General features: G+C 26.6%; 3 protein-coding genes across 3 annotated transcripts in view; 2 read left to right on the plus strand and 1 right to left on the minus strand.

The window, feature by feature from the left end:
- The first annotated feature begins 3,230 nt into the window (after positions 1–3,230).
- LOC114130348 (transient receptor potential channel pyrexia) lies at positions 3,231–6,774 on the plus strand. The gene has a single exon (XM_027995309.2). The coding sequence runs from the start codon at positions 3,326–3,328 to the stop codon at positions 5,984–5,986; it is 2,661 nt and encodes an 886-aa protein (XP_027851110.2). The 5' UTR covers positions 3,231–3,325; the 3' UTR covers positions 5,987–6,774.
- A 5,743-nt stretch (positions 6,775–12,517) lies between these two features.
- LOC126549559 (uncharacterized) lies at positions 12,518–13,997 on the minus strand. Its single transcript, XM_050199064.1, has 2 exons — positions 13,924–13,997; positions 12,518–13,849 (listed from the first exon to the last, which is right to left on the minus strand). The coding sequence occupies exon 2, from the start codon at positions 13,259–13,261 to the stop codon at positions 12,782–12,784; it is 480 nt and encodes a 159-aa protein (XP_050055021.1). The 5' UTR covers positions 13,262–13,849; positions 13,924–13,997; the 3' UTR covers positions 12,518–12,781.
- A 3,497-nt stretch (positions 13,998–17,494) lies between these two features.
- The window catches only part of LOC114130335 (PR domain zinc finger protein 10-like), a 51,832-nt gene continuing 48,431 nt past the window's right edge, over positions 17,495–20,895 (plus strand). Inside the window, exons 1-5 of the mRNA XM_027995292.2 lie at positions 17,495–17,712; positions 18,592–18,717; positions 18,838–18,973; positions 19,064–19,729; positions 19,818–19,955. Coding sequence (XP_027851093.2) covers positions 18,604–18,717; positions 18,838–18,973; positions 19,064–19,729; positions 19,818–19,955 — 1,054 coding nt within the window. The 5' untranslated portion in view covers positions 17,495–17,712; positions 18,592–18,603. The remainder of the gene's footprint in view (positions 17,713–18,591; positions 18,718–18,837; positions 18,974–19,063; positions 19,730–19,817; positions 19,956–20,895) is intronic.

Here is a 20,895-nt window from a genome sequence, read left to right on the forward strand (position 1 = left end):
TCTTGAATTTGGCTCACTTATCTGAATGTGTGATTTTTTAACTTATAATAGTGATTTAGACAACATCAAATATAAGTTTTTAAAAAGAATAGCTCATGTCTCAGGTTTTTTTTTTATCTAAATGCTTAATAAATTAATTTCAAGATTTTTTAGACCTGCATTATTTTTGAACAGATATCTTATGTTTTAAATTCTGTTAATAATTTATGTAGGTAACTATATTTTGTTTAGAAATAAATTACTTTATTCAACATTTTTAAATTCTATAGTTATTTTTACTGTCCACTATTTTTTGTCATTATACTACTAGGTACCTATTGTGTTTTGGAAACTTAATCTATTTAAAGTTATCTTGTATTTTTCTTCATGGTCTATTATGTATTTTCTGTAATTGATAATATTGTAAAAGAACATTTTGTCCGTTAAACATATAAAAAATATACTATAGGAATAATTTAATTTAAATTGTATCCCAGTTAGACTTATTAGTTATTACCTAAAAATACTAGTAAAAAAAAACGTCAGAACATTTATGTTTGTTTTCGTTGTAAAATGTTTATTAAATTCACATATTTTCAATTTTAATTGAAATAAAAATATATTTAAAAATGTCTGATGAAAAAGAAAAATATAACTACCTATACTACCTATCTATTTATTATTAAAATATTATTTGTTTTTTATAATTAAGAATTCATTTTATAGTCCTTTTGAGCTTCTAATAATAATACCTACATAATAAATAATAACCATTTTGTTGTTGTTACTCAGTGGCTCAGCTATAAATAAATATTACTACACAAGTACTAAGAACCTAACTTTATTTTGAACCATTTAATTTAATTTTATATAACGTATCATTGCAGTCACTATAAAGTGGCTATTGAAAAATATATTAAATGTATCGATTAATATAACGAGTTTTTAATAATTTCTTGTAAAATTTACATACTATAATGTATGAATTCAATATTAAGATCCACAGGAATATCGATAACATCAATATAAAAAAAGATAAATTAGTCATTAAAAATATTATGAATATATTTGAAATCTTAAAAGTAGTTACTTTATTCACTTTAATCAAAATAACTTCAACAAACCAAAGGTGAATTGATTCATTTATTTCAACACGAGGCCGTAATCTGTATAAAAGTTGCTTTATTTAATTTAATTTATCAAAAATCAATACATTTTTATTTAATACTAATTTTTGCATTAATTGCATTTCATTGATTAGTTAGGATCGAACCATATACGGCTAGTATAAACACTATAACCACTACTACGCTTAACTATGAGAACTAAAAAGGCTTAATCTCTCCAATGTGATGTCATGCTTCGACGCTTCGTCATCTATCTAACATCAGCACTGTATAGTGTATGTCTATTTGTTCATAGAATTCAAACAAATATCTAAGAACTAAAATATTGTAATTAGTAATAATTTTACACTTTTATTAAATTCATAATAAGTTGTAACTATAATATTATGTACATAGGTAATTCGTTGTAGTTTCCTATGCTCCCCGTCCTAAGAAAAAAAATTTCAATACACCTAACAGTAGATTGTAGATAGGCACCTATATATATTTATGATGGACAATGGTTAGATAGATCATATAAATTTTGAATAATATAATAACAAATTACCGGTACCTAGTTTTTATGATATTTTGAAAAACGATCGATATAACCACCTACTATAATTTGGTTCTTTTTTATCAATGTTATAACGTATAATTAATAAATCGGCAATCTGAAAAAATCTGTAAATACCTAATAAAGTAATAAATATAAAAACTATGAATATGAGGTACTGAGAGGTAGTAAGTACTCTACAGAGTACCTATTATAATAAAGATATATAGATTTTGTAATTTTACTAAAACATTTTTTTATTGTATTCTTAAATATTGTCAGTACTTAGGTACTTAATAAGTTCTTGTATATTTTTATATTAAAACAATATATATAAATATTATCAATTTTTATACTTGGCGAATTTCAAAGATTTTATAGACATACATTTTTGTTTTAAAAAACCTAAACCTAGTTTTTGAAAAAAAAAAATTATTTAACTGATTTGTATACTCAGTGGCATAACTAAGAAGGATAAAAGGATACAGGTGCACCCGCCCGTTCGCTTAGGAGGGCTGAAGTAATACATTGTTTTATTTTTAATAATTTATAATAATATTATAAATAGGTATTATATATATATATTATTATTATTATTTTTGTGTAACATTGATGGCTAAAAATAGAACGATCCAAACACCAAATTGCACAATGAAATACTTTACTTTTTTGTTAAATACATTTATTTTAAATAATAAGGCAGTAAAATACTACAATATAATTGTTTTTATTTATTTAGTTTTTTGAAATAAAATAATAAGAATTAAATAACAAATTTTCAATGAGGTCAAAATCGAATATTTATTTTTAATTTTCCGTTCTACTACAGTTGTATATGTACTATGTAGAAGTATATTAATATATTATGGTTTAATAACTCGTAGGTAGTTTATTTTTAAATAAAACCACACGATTGTTTTTTGTTATATTCCTAATTATTTAATATTTTTGAAGGCTGAATTTTCAGTAGGTAGTAGGTACCTAAAAAGTATGTACAATAATATACATACTATAATATATACACTTAACACTTGAACGCTTGATTCACAGTTGTATAATATGTACTATGTAGACGTATAATATATTATGGTTTAATAACTCGTAGGTAGTTTATTTTTAAACAAAACCGCACGATTTTTTTTGTTAAAATCGCAATTATTTAATATTTTTGAAGGCTAAATTTTCAGTAGGTAGTCTACTAAAATTACTATATACCTACCTACTATCTACTTCAGGTTAAAATGTTATTAATAATTATCCATTAATAATTAATAATAACGTCAGTGAAAAATTTTACCTAGGTATTTAGTTTTAATTGTAATAATTGTCAACTCAAAATTTAATATTATTATTTATTATATACCAGTGTCCAGTAATAATATAAATCGTATGTAATATTTATTATACATTACGCATAATGTTACGATGGGAATTCTGATTAGTAGTTCAATGTTCAATTAAGATGAGTCACCAACTGACTGGAATATTTTTTCTACTGTTTCACTATTTACCGTGTATCCGCGTCTCCCACCAGTTACGGTAAAAAGGTAGCGGGAGAAAAACTGGTCATTGACAACGAAGATGCGAACTGCTAAGTGTGTGTATATCAGTTAGTGTAGTTCGGTTGTAACGTAATATTCATCGATGTGCTATTATATTAATTGTGCGAGTAAAATCGGAAAACATGAGTTCAAGAAAATTGTCCCGGCATTTGAGTTTAGACGAATGTACGCGCGAATATTTAGAAATGGGAATGGACTTAACGAATAAGCGAAAAAGATATTTCAGTTTTCACGAAAAGGCATTAAACCGGAATCGAGATAGGCCGATATCTTTTGAACTACCGGATACAGATTTAATTGAAACTGACGAACGCAGTATTACCGAAACAACTATAGACGGGTCCAAAAGTAGCAATCAATTGAGTGTTAATAATTATAAGGAAATGGTGAAACAATGCCTGTTGGATTCAGCAAAAGGATTCACCAATGGTTTTCAATTACTTCATGATATTGAATCTGGTATGGCAAATTTAGATACATTAAATCGTTGTCCACAGCAGCTGAAAAATTTAATAGTTTTGTGGGCATGTTTTGTCGATAAGTGTGATGTTGTGGAAGTCTTAGTTAAAGCTGGCGCTAATGTTAATTATATACTACCCTTTAGAGGCTATGGTGCTGTACACATAAGTGCATTGAACGGTTGTGTTAATTGTTTGAAGTGGTTGTTAAATAATGGATGCGAACCTAATTGTCGTGTTGACGATATGACTGCACTACACTTCGCTACCTTCACAGATTCGGTTGACGCGTTCAATACACTTATCGATCATGGCTGTAGACTTGAATCCACTGTTCTCCATAGCGCCGTAAAATCCAGAGCTGTAGGATGTATTAAACTTTTATTATTCAAATACAACGTAGACGTTAATATGATGGACTCTATGGGTTTAGCACCAATACATATTTGTGCTGACCAAGGTTTTTCAGATTGTATGTACATGCTGTTAAGTTCAGATAAAACGTTAATTAATCAAAAAGACTATCTTGAATGTACTGCTTTGCATTTAGCTTGCGAATCTGCACACGTGGAATGTGTAAAATTGTTAATCGAACACCAGGCTAATATACATGCTAAAAATATGAAACTTCAAGTACCTATTCATATGGCAGCAAAAGCTCAAAGTGTGGATTGCATTGATTTGCTGATAAAAGCGGGGGCTGACGTCAATGCCAGAGATATAGATGACCGAACACCATTACACTCAGCTATATCTGTTAAGACGTTGAATGTTTGTCTTGCTGTAGACACGTTACTAAGTTACCAAGCAAAAATCAACGTACAAGATCACTTTGGTTTTACACCTCTACATATAGCGGCGATCAACGAAGTACCGGAATGCGTAGAGTCATTGTTAGCCAAGGGTGGCAACGTAGGCATTCAAACATACGGAGGTATATCGGCACTTAACATGATAGTAAGAAAAGTGCCTTCGTGCGTACCAGCTGTAGCCAAACAGCTAGACAGTGCCGTTACATCTAACTGGGCAGATGGGTTTAAGCGTGGTCCGGAGATACAACTTCGATTCAAATATTTGTTGAATTCTAATACTTTTGGTGAAATTGATTTACTAAAATGTTTTCAAGAAGAAGGCCAATATGAACTATTACAGCATCCACTGTGCCAAGCTTTTTTATTTTTGAAATGGAAAAAGATACGAAAATATTATTTAATGCGACTAGCAAGTTTGGGATTTTTCATTCTTCTGTATACGATTTATGTAACGACTGTACTTAGTCATGATTGCTACAACGCAATCCATTTACCTAATCAAAGTAATTCGTCATGTTTCCAGAACAACTCCACTCTCAGTGAATTTTTAATAGAAAATTATCAAATAATGGATGTAATTATATGTGTATTGTATTTGATCAGCGTTATAGAAGGATTCTTGAAAATTTCAGAAATGGCTGGGTATATGTATGTTCATCAATATGTTCTTAGTTTAAGTAACTTGAGTGAATGGTTAGTATTAATAAGCGTGCCATTAATATCGTTTCATATTAGTGGATATACCTCTTATTGGCAAAATCATATTGGTGCTTTTTGCGTACTCTGTGCTTGGACGAATTTTATGATAAAAATAGGTCAACTGCCTTGGTTTGATACTTATGTTGCCATGTATACTAAAGTTCAAAAAGAATTTGCAAAACTACTCATGGCATATATATGTTTATTAATAGGCTTCTCTGTTAGCCTTTGCGTCGTGTTCCCTTCTTCTAAATGGTTCAATAATCCTGTTATAGGTTTTGTAAAAGTATTAGTAATGATGGCGGGAGAATTGGATATATCAATGTTAGAAGTACACGACGAATCGCCGATAATATCTAAATTTAGTGCATATATTGTTTATGTAGCCCTTTTAATATTTGTGTCAATTATACTTATGAATCTACTTGTAGGAATCGCTGTACATGATATACAAGGCTTAAAAAAGACTGCCGGTTTGTCTAAAGTCAGATGTCAGATTAAACTTATATACTATATTGAACTGTTCATGTTGAGAAGCTTTTGGCCAAAAAGCGTCAAACGTAGAGCTTTAGTTTATCCTTCTAAGCACCGAGCTCATATGACAGTTAAACCATTGAATCAACAGCAAACATTGCCTAGAGATATTATAGAGGCTACTCGAATTTTAATTAAACGAAAAAAACAAGATAACTGTGATAACAATGACATTTTTAAAATACAAGAAATATTAAAAGAAGTAAGAGATTTAAGAGCAGTCGTTGAAGAAAATCAAAAAGTCATTAAACATTTGTTGATTAATGCAAATAAAATATAATATTATTAATTTACATTCATACAATTATATACCTATAGAATAATAAATAATAGTTATAGATATTTAATTAATGAACGGTGAAAGTACAAATATATTTTAATAAGTAACTGATTATACTTGGATAAATATATTCTTTGCTTCATGACCTACGAATTAATAATTTTATAAAAGTACGTATAAAATTCAAGTCTTATGCAAAACGTAAATACCATCAACCATGTGTATTATATTATTTATTGTTATATATTTTTATAGTGTTTATAATTTGTATTTATTTTACCTATGCAGGGTAGACAGTAGACACTGTTAAATGTATAGAAAAACTTATATTACAAATATTGTATACAATATATTATATTAATTTTTTTATAGCTAAATTGTTTTTAAAAACCTTTAGTAGGTATTTTGTAATTTGAAAAACACATTTTAGTGATAATTTTGTATAAGTTCCTATATTGTAACTTAAGTTTAATGTATTGCTCAAAATGTATGTTATGTGAAATCGTGAAATATATAAAAACATAAATACTATTTAGTTATTCTATTTAATAATATCACTATGGCTACCTACTTTTAAATTTGAATGTATATTTAATCTTATTGTATGTCTTTATTAAGGAAAACGAAGGTAGGTAATTTGTGTAAGTACCTACATAGTTATTTTGTCAACAATTTTGTTTTCAAGAATTTGGGTGAACAAAAATTTCATTATCTATCTTATAACAAATTATAGTGAAGATGTTTAGTAAATCACCTTGTATAAATATACCTATAGTATATTAAAATTTAAAATTATATGTATATGATGTATATACATGTGTTTATGTAATTATATTTATTTCTTAAATCTTAATAATAAATTAAGTTATTTATATGCTTACTGCTTATATTTAAAACTCCATATAAGTAATATCCTACCTAAGCCTTAAGGTAAGGTAATATTTTTGGTTGGAACCTTAAGCAATTGTTGTGAAGGTCAACTAGTTAAAACTAACCAGTTCTCGCATAAATAGAATATAAATAAAACACTGTGGATATAAATGATAAAAATATTTTTTTTTAATGCAATAATACTTTAAGTAAGTTATCTGCTGTATAATTTTAAATAATCTTAAACTTATATTTGTATTACAATATTATCATAAAGATATTTACTTTAAAAAAGAAATTTCAAATTTGTATCGTAAAAATATAAAACATTTCTTAAGAGGACGCAACACTCGCATAATATTATGTTGTCTCCGTCTTACAAGTGCGTAATACAACAAATTTATGTTCAGCAGATCACGTTTACTTCCGTTAATTTAAAAATTAGAGTGAATCAACTTATTATGAAACTTGATAATAAGAACATTATCTGTGTTTGTGTGTTGGTTTTTTACGATACTTCAATTTTTTAGCAAGTTATGCGTGTATGATCTAGCGTAAATTAAAAATTCTCATAACTCACATAAAAGCTGAATAATCTTGAAAAACCAACATATAAACACAGATAATGTTCTAACTATAAAGTTTAATAATAAATCGATTCACTCTAATTTTTAAACTAACGGAGTAAAAAGTGATCTACTGAGCGTAAACTTGCCGTGTTATGCACTTGTAAGACTGAGACAACACATGCGGGTGTTGCGTCCTTTTAAAGGATACCTAGTAAAGTAGATCGTTGTTAGTGATTATTATATTGGTGTCTTCAAAAATTGGTTTTCGAATGTAGGTATATAATATTATAATATGAAATAATATTTTTCTTAATACTATAAAATATATGACACTGTATAGTGTATAATGTATATTTTATAATAAGTACCCAATATATAGTAATATTACATGTTACTAGTATTTATATATTATATATAAATATAATAACGGAGTTAATGTTTCAATTTGGATAATTAATGTAAAAATAATACTTTATTTAAGAATAATTATGTACAACTATTATAGGTATAATATGAAATAGTAATTATAATAATACAGATATAGTTCAAGTGATATAGGTACTGTGAAATACGAATAATAATAAACATAGGACATCAATGCATCATTACGTAAATATATATTTTATAAGCTGAAAAAATAATGATGTATTCTTTTTATAATAAGTGTATTCATATAATATATAAATTAGGTTTAAGTAAAATTTTATTAAACTTTTAACTATTTGTAAAATCAGCATTATTAAGCACAAATAGAAAAAAGTAAAATATTACATTTTTAAAAGTCATTCGCAGCTAATCGTTACAATATGGGTGTGGTATTAGATATTATACAATATTTAAATAATGTAATTATCCATTCCTACATTTCATTTATAGTTGAAAAATGAGTATGTCTCAATAAATATTTTATCGTTATAAAATCACATTTAAGATACTAGAATAAAGATATTATATTTTACGTACATTTATTTTTGATGTTTAAAATATAACCTAGGTTAAAGTAATTAGTAAAGAGAAAGTCGCACTATCAGCTTAAATGGATAATCATTAATAAACAATAATATTTTCTATTAGACCTATAAATTAAGTAATTTATACTTACTTAGGTAATGATGTTATTATATTATAATAAATTAAACTTTTTTAGTTTTTATATGGTTGAGCATAAAATAAAATACTATTCTATATTATATTACTCTTATACATATGATATATTAAATTGTATTAAAACTTCAATTCAAGTAATCTAAATAATATTATTACTGATTAATTACCTATCAAATCATAAAATATAAATATATTAATTGATTAAAAATTAAATTAAAACCTATCGAAATTAAATTAAAAATAATTATTAAATACACCATTTAAGTTGAACTTAATTATGTATTAAATAGTTATGTATTATAAATGAAAACAATAAATTGATTACTATACTATATGAATTGGTTTCTAGAAAAATAATGCGGCATTTTTACCTATTAAAAAAGTTATCGACAATTATATAAAAAAAAAACTAAGAAAAATTTAAAATATTTATTTAAAGTTTAAACATTTGGTGAAAGTGCCGTGAAAATTTTTTGTGATTATTCGTTATAATAATAAATTAATCAATCGTGTTAGTTATTAATATAGGTAGACCAAGTTAACTGATTTAGCTTAACAATTTCCATTTTACCTTAATTTATAGTTTGTTTTTCCGATTATTTCAAAAATACTAGAAATTCTTAACTTTGACCTCTTTAAAGTACAAACTTTTTACAATTTGCTATCCAAAATTATCTTCAAAGTTGAAAATCAAAGCATTTTGTCAACCATTTATCGTATACAAAAAAAAAATATAAATTTATTTTTTTGCCTATTACCCACTTGTTTAAATTTTTAAGATTTTTTTTAAACTTTTTTATAATTATTGATTGTAAATTTGTGAAGAAGATTTGACTTCAGTCCAATTATTTCGATGTTATCTCAGTCTACGTCAATTGGAACGCACGATATTATTTATTTTTAATATTTTGTTTATAGGTAAGAGGTATGCTAGTCAGTTTATAGTCTTATAGATATTTTAATTCGTGTAGTTTTATTATTTTTATGATAATTTAAATTAAGTATTAATTAGAATGCCTTAGGTTTATAATATCAAAGGTCAGTTTTACGTGCATTATCGGTGGGTTTTTCAATAGCGTTTGTTGTGTGCGCACTTATTAGTATAAACTATAGAGTACATAATATTAGGTATTTTAAAATAATTTTGTACTCACGTTACTTGGTTCGTAAAAAAAAACTTCGAGATATGGATCAATCAATTTTGATTTTGAATTTTGAATTGTTCGATACGCAGGTCAGGTAATGGATCAATTTTAAATTTTACCAATTTGCTGCAATTATTGTCATAAAGATTTGTCGACGGATGGAGAAAAAATTTGAACATTCACAATGCGCAAGTGCGGCACACCAGTCAAGTGACTATACAGTGGAGTGTGGACACCACAAAATGCTAAAATGGTATTTACCTACTTACCTTATACCTAGATATCTAGTACCCATACCTTGGTTTTCGACTGCAGGTATTTAATAGGATGATTCAACTGGTTATTGATTGACTGATGGTTTTATTTTTACTCTCGGAGAATCAATCATATTGGGTAATGGGTAGTAGGTAAGTATTAAGTAAGAAAGTTCATTTCAGTTGAATTTTATTTGAATTTATTTTTAAAATCGATAAGGTTAAAGCCACTAGAGTCTAAGGCTGTTCTCTTCGAAACAGGGGAGGCTTTTCGTCTTTAATAATTTGTTAATTTATGTGGACTACAACTTACTTGGTAGTTCCGAGTTCGGAGTTCGAACGTACGATATCAATAATATTATACGATATTAAATTCAATATTATTATGTTTTATCACAGACAGTGGTCAACACAATATCAAATACGATAATGGCATTGCTCTCTAGCGTTATAATTTTGAATGTTTTAAATATACTTGTGACACTAGATAGCGCTGCTATATTTGATTTTGTTATTAACTCGTAAATGATAATAATATTATGTTCTATTCTGTGGTTTTATACTATTATGAAAATCTCTTAAACAATTTATTTATTTATTAATTAATACATATACTATATCACCATATTACCTTATAAATTATAATGATCAATAAACTTCATTGAATCGATTTATTTCATTGACAAAATAAATCAATTGAGCTAGCTAAACTTTCATCAAAAAATCTATAAGTACTTAAGATTTGAAATCACGCGATCAATAATAACATAATATGTTGACGTTTTCCAATAACTTTCTACTTCATTTGCAAATGATGAACACGAATCATTTTCTTCACCAGTTGTACTTATTAACACATAGGTAGTCATGAAGCTTATTTTACTCTCTTCTGCGACGCTTTGATCCTGTAATTATTATGTACCATTTAGGTTAGAAAAAACATAAAACATACCTACTGTTATACAATTAATTTGTTATCAAATTATACAAAATTTATTCACCGGTTAATGGAGTTGTCTATATATGCCAATAATATAATGCCAAAATATGCCATTTTCTTCAGTTAACATTTTTACTTGTTCTCATATTTTTTTTAATTCATCTTCACATCTTAAGCTTTCCAATGTTTTAATTACACCAAGTATCACATTTTTAGAGAAACCAAGAGTACCTCTAGATGTTTTATTCTGTAGTGAATTGCTTAACACATTTATTATGGACAACACTTCTTTAAGAGTAGTAATAACTTTTATAAAATCACATTTTTCAATTGAACTTAAAATTCCTGCAACACCATTGCATAATAAAAATACACATTAAAAATATTTTTGACATTTATTGTTTATTTTTTACCTATTACTTGAGTAACATCTTTATCTGCTTGTTTATCTATTTCAGACTTTAAAAATGTCACAATAGCAGTGTAGTTTCTCAACATGGCTTCACAATTTTTGTAGCCGCAAACCCACCGAGTATCACAGATCCTTAAAATGTTTCCTTTCTTCAAATCAAGATTTTCATGACTATATGATAGTTGTAAGTTGTTAAATGAACGGGAAAAGTGAATATAACATACAGCCTCTGAGATATTGAATACATTGCTTGCGCTCTTAAAATTATTGAATAAAGATAAATAACAAATAATAGAAATTTTACATCAGTACAAACTTTATTGTATCTTTATATTTTTGCGAAAATATACTACAACTAAGTTGAGTCGATGTGCCATGTAATGCGTATAAATCGCATATGGATGCGTTTCTTTTATCTTCCCTTGAACACCATTGAGTACCTCCACGGTATAGGTAATAGGTACTGTATTTGTTGTACCTAAATGTAATGTAATGTTTTCGAGTAAGAAGCGAATAATTGTTCTAACTTCCAATCGATGTAAGTATGTAGATCAGTACAATGTGCAACGTACGCATATTTTATACGATTGTTTATTATTATTTTTTAAAATGTAGATATTACTAGAATATATTCTAAAAACATTAAGGGTTAACCTGATATTGTTTAATTGCACTGATTTGTTTCATGTTTTCTTGATACAATATATACCTACTAATTTTATTTTGTATTTTTAGCTATAAATGCATTTTTTTTACATTTTTATTATTTTATTTTATTTTTTTCATGTATTAGGTCATTTTTTGTAGTTTTGTACAATGTGGACTGTGGAGTACATTATTTTCAAATTTTAGATTTTGAAGAAAATTTGTATGATATTCAAAAAAATATTATGCTTGCGGGAATTTTGTTGTGATTAAATTTATTGCGTATCGATAAAATTTACCATTTATCTATACATTATTATTATATTATAATTGTATTAATAATTTTTTTGTTAGTTACATTTTTTTCACTTATTTTAAGTAGATTTGTTTGGTCATTTTTCTTAAGAGCTTTTTTAGAGGTTTTTAAACATTTATGCATTGTTTTTGTGTGTTTTTAATATAATAATAATAATATAGATACGTTGTGTACGTATAATATCAATATTAAATGTTTTAACATTTTACATCAACAAATGGTAAAATGTTAGCTGAATAAGTAATTTATAATAAAAAAAAACGTTAAACTTCATTTGTGTTAAATCAGGTACTTTTTATTTTTTACATCAATCTTGGTGAAACAATGGTAAGTATAATGAGAGTATTAAATGATAATAGTTAATGCGATATAATAATATTATGATTTGATGGATGAATACATTTTCTGAATATTTAGGCGACCGATGCCGACGCGGACTTACCGCTTTTCATAAATCGTGGAATGTCTATAATAATGTATGATGTATCCGTCTTCTCGTCCTGTTTTGTTTATCCATCCAAACGTCGGCTCCTAATCTTAATTACACAAAGTAGGAAGACCACTGGCTTTTGAACCGGCGTTTGGTCTGGCGCGGTTATGCTGTTCGGCAGACTTCGATGGCACAGTCGCGTCGATAGAGGTAGAACAATTATTATTCTCCTCATCGTTTAAATTCATTGATCCATTGTCTGACATGTCGCTAGAGTGTGTGCTGTCAGAGTTGGAGACTTGCATATTCTCTTCGGACGGTGACGTATCCGAACACGTTTCAACTTTGCCACGACCTTCTTCCTGGAAATTGAATTCCGACGAACAAGATGGTTCAAATGGGGTGCAAGATGGGATTATCGCGGGTGTTTCTGCAGCCCAATTGCGTCTATACCACGGGTAATAAAACACATCATCCGAGTAGTTTCCATCTACCTCTTCGGTTCTCCTACGAGGCCACTGTGACATATTACTCAGATTGATGTTCCAGTCCCAATCGTAACGGGGTTTTCGGTTCATTTTCTTCATCGGTTTTTTCTCGTTCTTTTTCTTTCAAAATTTCTGCGGGTTATTTTCCATTTTAATCCGCACAACTATTACACTCGCGATTCGCATTCAAATTTCAAATTTTAGAATTACAGACGTATAATTATCATCGTTATTTTACATAGGTACTGTATGGTATTATCATTTATATACTGCCTATAGCGTCTAACAAACAAATGACGTGTTCCATCCCTATGCAATCTCTACCCTATATAGTACATACAACATATAGAGATATTCAATTGGGCAGTGTTGGCGTAACTGGTAGTAACGATGCCTCCACTCGTGGTTATGAAGTGCTCTACCATGGTTTCGGAAAAAGTACCTGTTGTCTGGATGGTGTCGCCTGCAAGGTCAGCTCCCATTTTGCCGTCGTTTCATTTCGCCGCGGTACCATTTCGCCGAATTTATTTTTTCGCAGTTCTATTCCATCGAACTTATAGTTATATAATTAATAATTTTTTTTAAACTAATTAAAATTATTCGTTGTGTTTAATTAAATAATTCTTTCATTTTGAGTGACAAAATCTCCTTCCTGTCTTAAAATGAAGTTCCAATTTCTTTATAAATCTATAGAAATAAATAAGTAAATTTAAATTTAGTGTAGGTATCTAATATAATATACTATATAGTTATATATATACCAATAAATTAAACTATCTATAAGTGTGGTCGTAGTATATTATTAAACATCTTAAATATTTAAATAATTTTATCTTAAAAATCGTAACTTTTCTTTTAATCATTACGTATACAGTACAATATAATTATTATTTTTAAATTTAAATTATTATTATTTCGTATTTTAAATAAATAAATAAAAAGTGTAGTCAAGTGAGTAACGCTCTGCTGTATGTGTATGGTCACTATAATAATTTATATATTAAATTTGAATCTAATGATAAGTAGCATTGTATATGAAAAACAATTCTGAACGGAGATGATTTGTCAGCCTAGAATATAATTTACAGGGGTTGGTATAAAAGATGGTTTATGTTTTAATGGCCTGAAATCTGAATACACCAAAGTTTAAGTTCTTTTATAATTATAGTTAGTCAAACTTATGAAAATCTTGTATTCTATTTTCAACTCTTAGCCACTTATACAAAATTTTTTATGAATTATACCTACAAAATAATTTGCAAGTATTCATGATTTTGTCGAATATTTATCAATATTTGAACTTCAAATATTAATAAAAAAAATTGTGCTTATTTATTCTTATAATTTTTGAACTCAACCAAAAATTTTTTAACGATATTTATATATATAAAAAAAAACTAAACAAAAACAAATATTTCAAATGCCTATAAATAGCATTAAAATAAGTGAAATATTTTGAAAATTAAATTATGTAAAGAAAATTCCAATCTAAAAAATTGGTGAAATTTTCAAGTACCTATACAACTTATACTTTTTGAATTATAACAAATTTAAATTCGTTTGAAGATAAATAGTTATCGTTACACAAAATTTTTCCTATAATAATGCTTAGAGTTTTCTCTATATAGCTACTTGAAGGAAAACTTATGGCAAACTTACTGTTGAATTTTTACCTGACCTTAGATAAAAAATTTTATGATTTTTTAACTTCAAAATTACTTGCAAATTTTCGCGATTTTGACATATTTCGTAAAAATTCAAACTATAAACGCTTATAAAAAAATTGTGACTAACGATCTTTGATTTTTTTTAACTACAATAAGAACAAGGCACACATATACGGCACTGGCTGTGTTGTTAACTTTGTAGTTATCACTGCGTCGACATACTATTCATTCTATTTTTTTTATATAATTTTTGAGGATTTATCAATCGATAACTTCAAAATTAAGATAGTATTATAGCATTTAAGTCCGGAATATACGAGGATAGTTTTTCAAGAAAGGATAGCAAGCTAGCTATTCCCAGCACCTATCCTGGCTTAAAAAATGCTAGCTCAAAAAAAAAAAAATACATAACCATGTTTTAAGAAAAAAATTTTTGAAAATTTTGCGACGAAATGGGATACGACCGCCTGCAAGATAGACGTCGCCTCATTGTTTGTCAGGTGCTGATCCAGAATATATTTATGGGGTGGGGGCGAAGACCATGTTGATTATCGACGTTCACAACCGGAGTTGGTAAATTGTATCCCGCAAAAAAGGTCATAGTTATATTATACTGTGTAAATTGCGGCCCGGGTATATTCCGATTTTTGGTCGGCTGATTATATATAATACAAATATAATTTTATTGAAATTTTAAAAAACGTGCAATGTGATACGTATATTGTATTAAAAAGTCAGGGAACAAAAAGCAAAAAAAAATGACTGATAAAGAAACATTTATACATGACAAAATGTATGAATTGCAAGCAAAAAAAATTACTCAGTTAGACTATGTGCGGGAATTATCTTATAAGTTTTTACCAGTATATTAATTCGAATTTTTATAATACTATTTTTTGAGCTATACACATTTTTACTCATTTAAATGCACGTAACTGATTATTATTTTTTTTATTGAGAAAATTTTCTTTTTGATGGATGCTTCCAAAAAAGTTTTATTCATAATATTCAAAAAGAACATCACCTCATTCTCACTAAGTAGTGAATAATTTCATATGGTATGTTATTATGTTAATATTTAGAAACTTTTTTTACTAATAAATGATTTTAAAATGTTTTAATTATTTTATATTGTTTTGCAAACTGTTTCTATAAAACTGCTTGAATAATGATTCCACTAGCTCTGTTTGATCAATATTAATACTTAAACAATAACTCTTAGCGCGTTTATTAAACATTTGATTTATGAGCATCAAATTAAATCATATATTAACTAAACCAATTACTTTTGAAGCCTTTAGAAAATACTCATTTCCTTTCCCGTTTACAGGCTTAGAACTGACAATGATTTTAATTATTGGCGTGGTTAAAAATGATAGTTTTATACAAACATCATGTTAAAATATAATATTATAAATATATTTTTTAATTTTTAATCGTCAAATATAATTATTGTCATTTTTACATTTTTTTTTTCATTTCGATCATTTTTTTGTAATTATAAACTAATAATAAATATCAATTATTTTTTCTGGTACCGAGTAGTTAAAGATCTTGTATTAGTATTCTGCACTAAAATATAAGTATCTATTTTTAATTATGTTAAAACATCATTTTTCAGTTTATTTTTTAGATTTGCAATCAGTTGCAAATTTTGTATTTTACAATACCACGATTGCGATTAATGGAATCTACATCTTATTATTCTACATAAAGGAAACATGTCATAGATTGCGTTCTAACCACGCCAATGATTAAAATCATTGTCAGTTCTAACTCCTAAGTCCTAAGCCTGCAGTAAGTGAGAAAGGAAATGAGTGTTTTCTAAATGTTTAACCCCTGGTGCATGAATGCAAAATGCATGATCATTTTGTGGAAATACTTTTTTTGAGCCCAAATGCAGTTCGATCACTACCTGTCTTTTTACCCGAGTGCAGTTCAACCATATTACCATTTTTCAACTCAAGTGCATTTCGACTATCTCGGTTGTAAATGCGTTAAAATGTATCGAGTTGTACGCTAATTGAATAATACATTTTAAACGTATGTAGGTATAACAATTAACAAAACTATAAATGTATATACATTGTAAAAACAATTTTTTTTTAAGACCAAGGAGGGGGGGGGGTTGAATCCTTTGGCTATGCCACTGTAGACATAATAATATATTACTATGTTTATGTAGGTATAATTATTACTTAGTACCAATAGTACCTACTAGACCAGTACTAGCTTAGTATTATTATATGAGGTTGACAGACCATCTTTGTTCAAAATAGTTTTACGTGTTTAATAATACAATATGTATCGATGAATCAAATTTAACATATTTATATTGGTTATATTATTCAATTTACTTAATATGCATTATAAACTATAGTGATCCACTCAACACTAACTGTAGGTACAGGCGTACAGCAAAGTGGTACCCATTAAGCCCACCTTTTAGTTTTTTTTTTGGGAATTCTTTACATACATACATAAATAAATTTAACACAAAATAGCAAAGCCTTGAAATTTAAAATTTGAATTTCGAATAACATAGGAAGTGGAAAAATAAAAAATAAAATTTGAGATGTGGCAAGTTGTACAACAGCTGGCAGATAAAATGTTATCACTTTATCAGCGGAATAGTCTTATCATAATTTTTTTTTCATCGATAAAACCCAAAACGATAGTATTAAAATTCGGTCGTTAAAATGATGTTGGTAAATCTTTTTTTTGAGATTGATCTTACTAGATCATTAAAATTTTGAAATGTTTCATTTGTAATTTCGAAAATGTGTAAATATAATAAACTGTTAAAATGTTGACAGTATTGTATTATTATTTATTGTAAATGGAATAAACATTCGTGTAACCTTACAAATAAAATACAATTAAGTAAGTACCTATTCTTATTAGTTATTTATAAAGCTTAACATTAATTATAAACTATTTATTAATGTAACTATTAATTTTAAATTGCATACCTAAAGCTTAGAAAACTATGACTCGCGTACACTTTAAAAAGTACTTGCTAGTTGCCACTGATAAATCTTATATAATATGTTTTTTAATTGCACTAATTTTGTTTGTATCCTTTCCTCAATTGGTATAGTTAGATAACTCTATAAAACGTAATTGCTAGCATAAGATGTTTTCATGTAGGTAGGTACTTACAATATTGCTAATAACATATTTCATACAAAATTTATTTGGCTTAGGTATTTAATTATAATTTATAATTCATTACCAATGCATTTTATTAATCAATCTATACTTAAATGTTTTAAAATTAATTTTATTTTTGTTTAATAATTTATTATACTTTCAGTGTATTTTTTGAAAATAAAATAAGGTGAAGTGTGAATTGTTCAATAACATTATTCTGTTTAACATAACGAATTGTTTGCTATAATATGTTGAAATTTATATCTACATTTACTTTGTTAATAATTTAAAACAATGAGCATTATTGCTTGGGTAGTAGATAAAAATATATTTTTAGAAATTTCAATTTAAATAATTTTATACTTACAAATATTAGTGTTATAATCTCTGAAAGTTACAAAAACAATTGTAAATAATATGTCTTATAAACTTTTTGGATAAAAAATGTTCTAATCAAGCTACTAAGTTATTCATCTTATTAGAAATTTTCGTTTATTACTAGTCATGTTTATACATTTAAAACCCATTTTGAATTTAATATTTAAAAAAAAAGTTATGACTACATGATTGTATGTAATAATTTTATTAATAAAATGTATATTTTTATAGTACTGTTCAACTATGGATTTAAAACAAGGTTCAAGTACTGATTGGTGTCCTGATGATTTTGATCAAGATGATGATATTAATAGACCAGGCCCTTCTGGAATGAAACACAACACTGGTCATTTTCTGGTAACATAACTTTTCTATCTAAAACATTGAAAAAAAAGTGCTATTATTTTATTATATAGTGCTTATTAAATTATATATATAAAAACCTACTATATATTATAATATAATTTCTTGTTTTAGATTGGTGGTATGAAGTTTAAAAATATTGACTTCATTAAAGATACCTTTACAGATGATAATATTGTATTAACAGATACTAATGGTCGTCCATTTGATGTATTAACCAATAATGATATGGATTCCATGACAGTTCTTGGTAATTGAGTATTTATATTATATTATGATTTAAATTTAAATTGATTATATTATAATTTGTTTTTGTACTTATTTGTATTTTATTTTTAAGATGATCAAGCTACAGATTTCGGAATGACCAAACACTCACAAACTGTAATGTTACCAGAATACAACAGCATGTCAGAAGTGGAGACTATGGTATCAATGCCAGAACAGTATTTTCAAAACGATCTATATCACATTAAATCAAATAATATGTCTCAAGTGTCTAATAGACATTCAGTAATGGATAATCTATCACACGATAATTCTTTAGTACAAATCGATCAGTTATCATTTATTCCCAAACAAACTAATAATTTTGTCAATAATCTGGGAAGTAATCAAGATATGATTTTAGAGACTGGCAACAATCGTTTTCTTTTTTCAGAAAATGGTGGTAGTTATATTGAAGTAACATTGAAAGAAAATGATGTTTTAAATAGTGATGAAAATGAATTTTATACAGTACCTCAGTCTAGATCTGTTCAAGATAATCATATTGCCCAGAAAATAGTGTCTATTGATGATTTAAGTTTATTATCATCTCCAAAATCACATCATAATGTAGAGTTATTAGTCAATCATGAAGAGTTAGTGGACGATATAGACACTTGTGATATAGCAGTTGTTGATGAATCACAAATTCCTCTCAATAGTAATCAGTTAAAAGATAGAATCGAAGAAGGGTCTGAAAGTGTTTCACTTGATGTTGATCATCATCAACATAGTTCAGGTATTTATAAATAAGATACTAAGATAGATTTCTTAATTAAATACATAAATAATACTTATTAATTTATTTTTTATTTTTTTTTATAAAGGTTTTCAAAGAATGTCAAAAGAAACAATTGAAAAGATAGCAGAAGAATTTGTTAGACAACCACAACGTATTGATGAAGATATAAGTATTAATTTTATCAGTAGAATTAATCCAAAACCACCATCTCTAATAGAATATTGTAAGCATTAATAGAATAGTGTGATATTATACTATTATTATTATTATTGATAAAGAAACATGCATTATTGAAAAATTATATTGGTATAATATATTGTAATATATTTAGATAGAACAATTTAAAATTTAATTAAATGTTAAAATATTAATAGGTAACTTATTTGTGGTAATAGTGATTAATAGGGCTAGGATTTATATGTAATAAAAAATAATAAAATATGCATTTGATTTACCAAAATATGCAAAAATATGCAAAAACAAATTTTTATTATTTCTAGAGTATTATTATTTATCATAATTCAAAATTTATTATTATTACATTAAAATATTAGTTTATATTATATTATTATTACATGCTACTATGATGTATTGTTTCAATAATTTTCAAATACGAACATCCGCCGATTTAAACGTAAAATAGATTTAATAGATTTATATTGACTAAAACTCCTTTCCACATCACATGAGGTTATTGGTGCATATTTAAATAACGCGATTTGTCCTGGAGGTTAAATCATTATCGATATCTTAGATAGATAATGTTTATACTCTGTATTTACAATAATTCGATTGATAAACCAAAAACTATCGATTTTATGAAAAAAATGCCATTTAAAATTAACAATAAATTATAAAAATTTGAAAATTTAAGTTAAAAAAAATTGAAATCTCAAAAATCTATAAATATGCAATTATATGCATTATGTTCAAAATATGCAAAAAAAAAATTGGTTTTATTTAATCGAGAACAAGTCAAATCATGGACAAATCTGACAACCATTAAATTTGGACTTAAGGAAAAAAACATGCAAATGCATATAAATCCTAGCCCTAGTGATTAATATTCTTTTATGACTGGATGCCAAGTGTTTTTATCCATTTGACAGTATTGTTGGTAACTTTAAGCCTTCATAGTGTTTCTTTTTGGTCTTTTGAAGGTT

The sequence above is a fragment of the Aphis gossypii genome, chromosome 2 (assembly GCF_020184175.1).
Source record: "Aphis gossypii isolate Hap1 chromosome 2, ASM2018417v2, whole genome shotgun sequence".
NCBI classification, from domain to species: domain Eukaryota; kingdom Metazoa; phylum Arthropoda; class Insecta; order Hemiptera; family Aphididae; genus Aphis; species Aphis gossypii.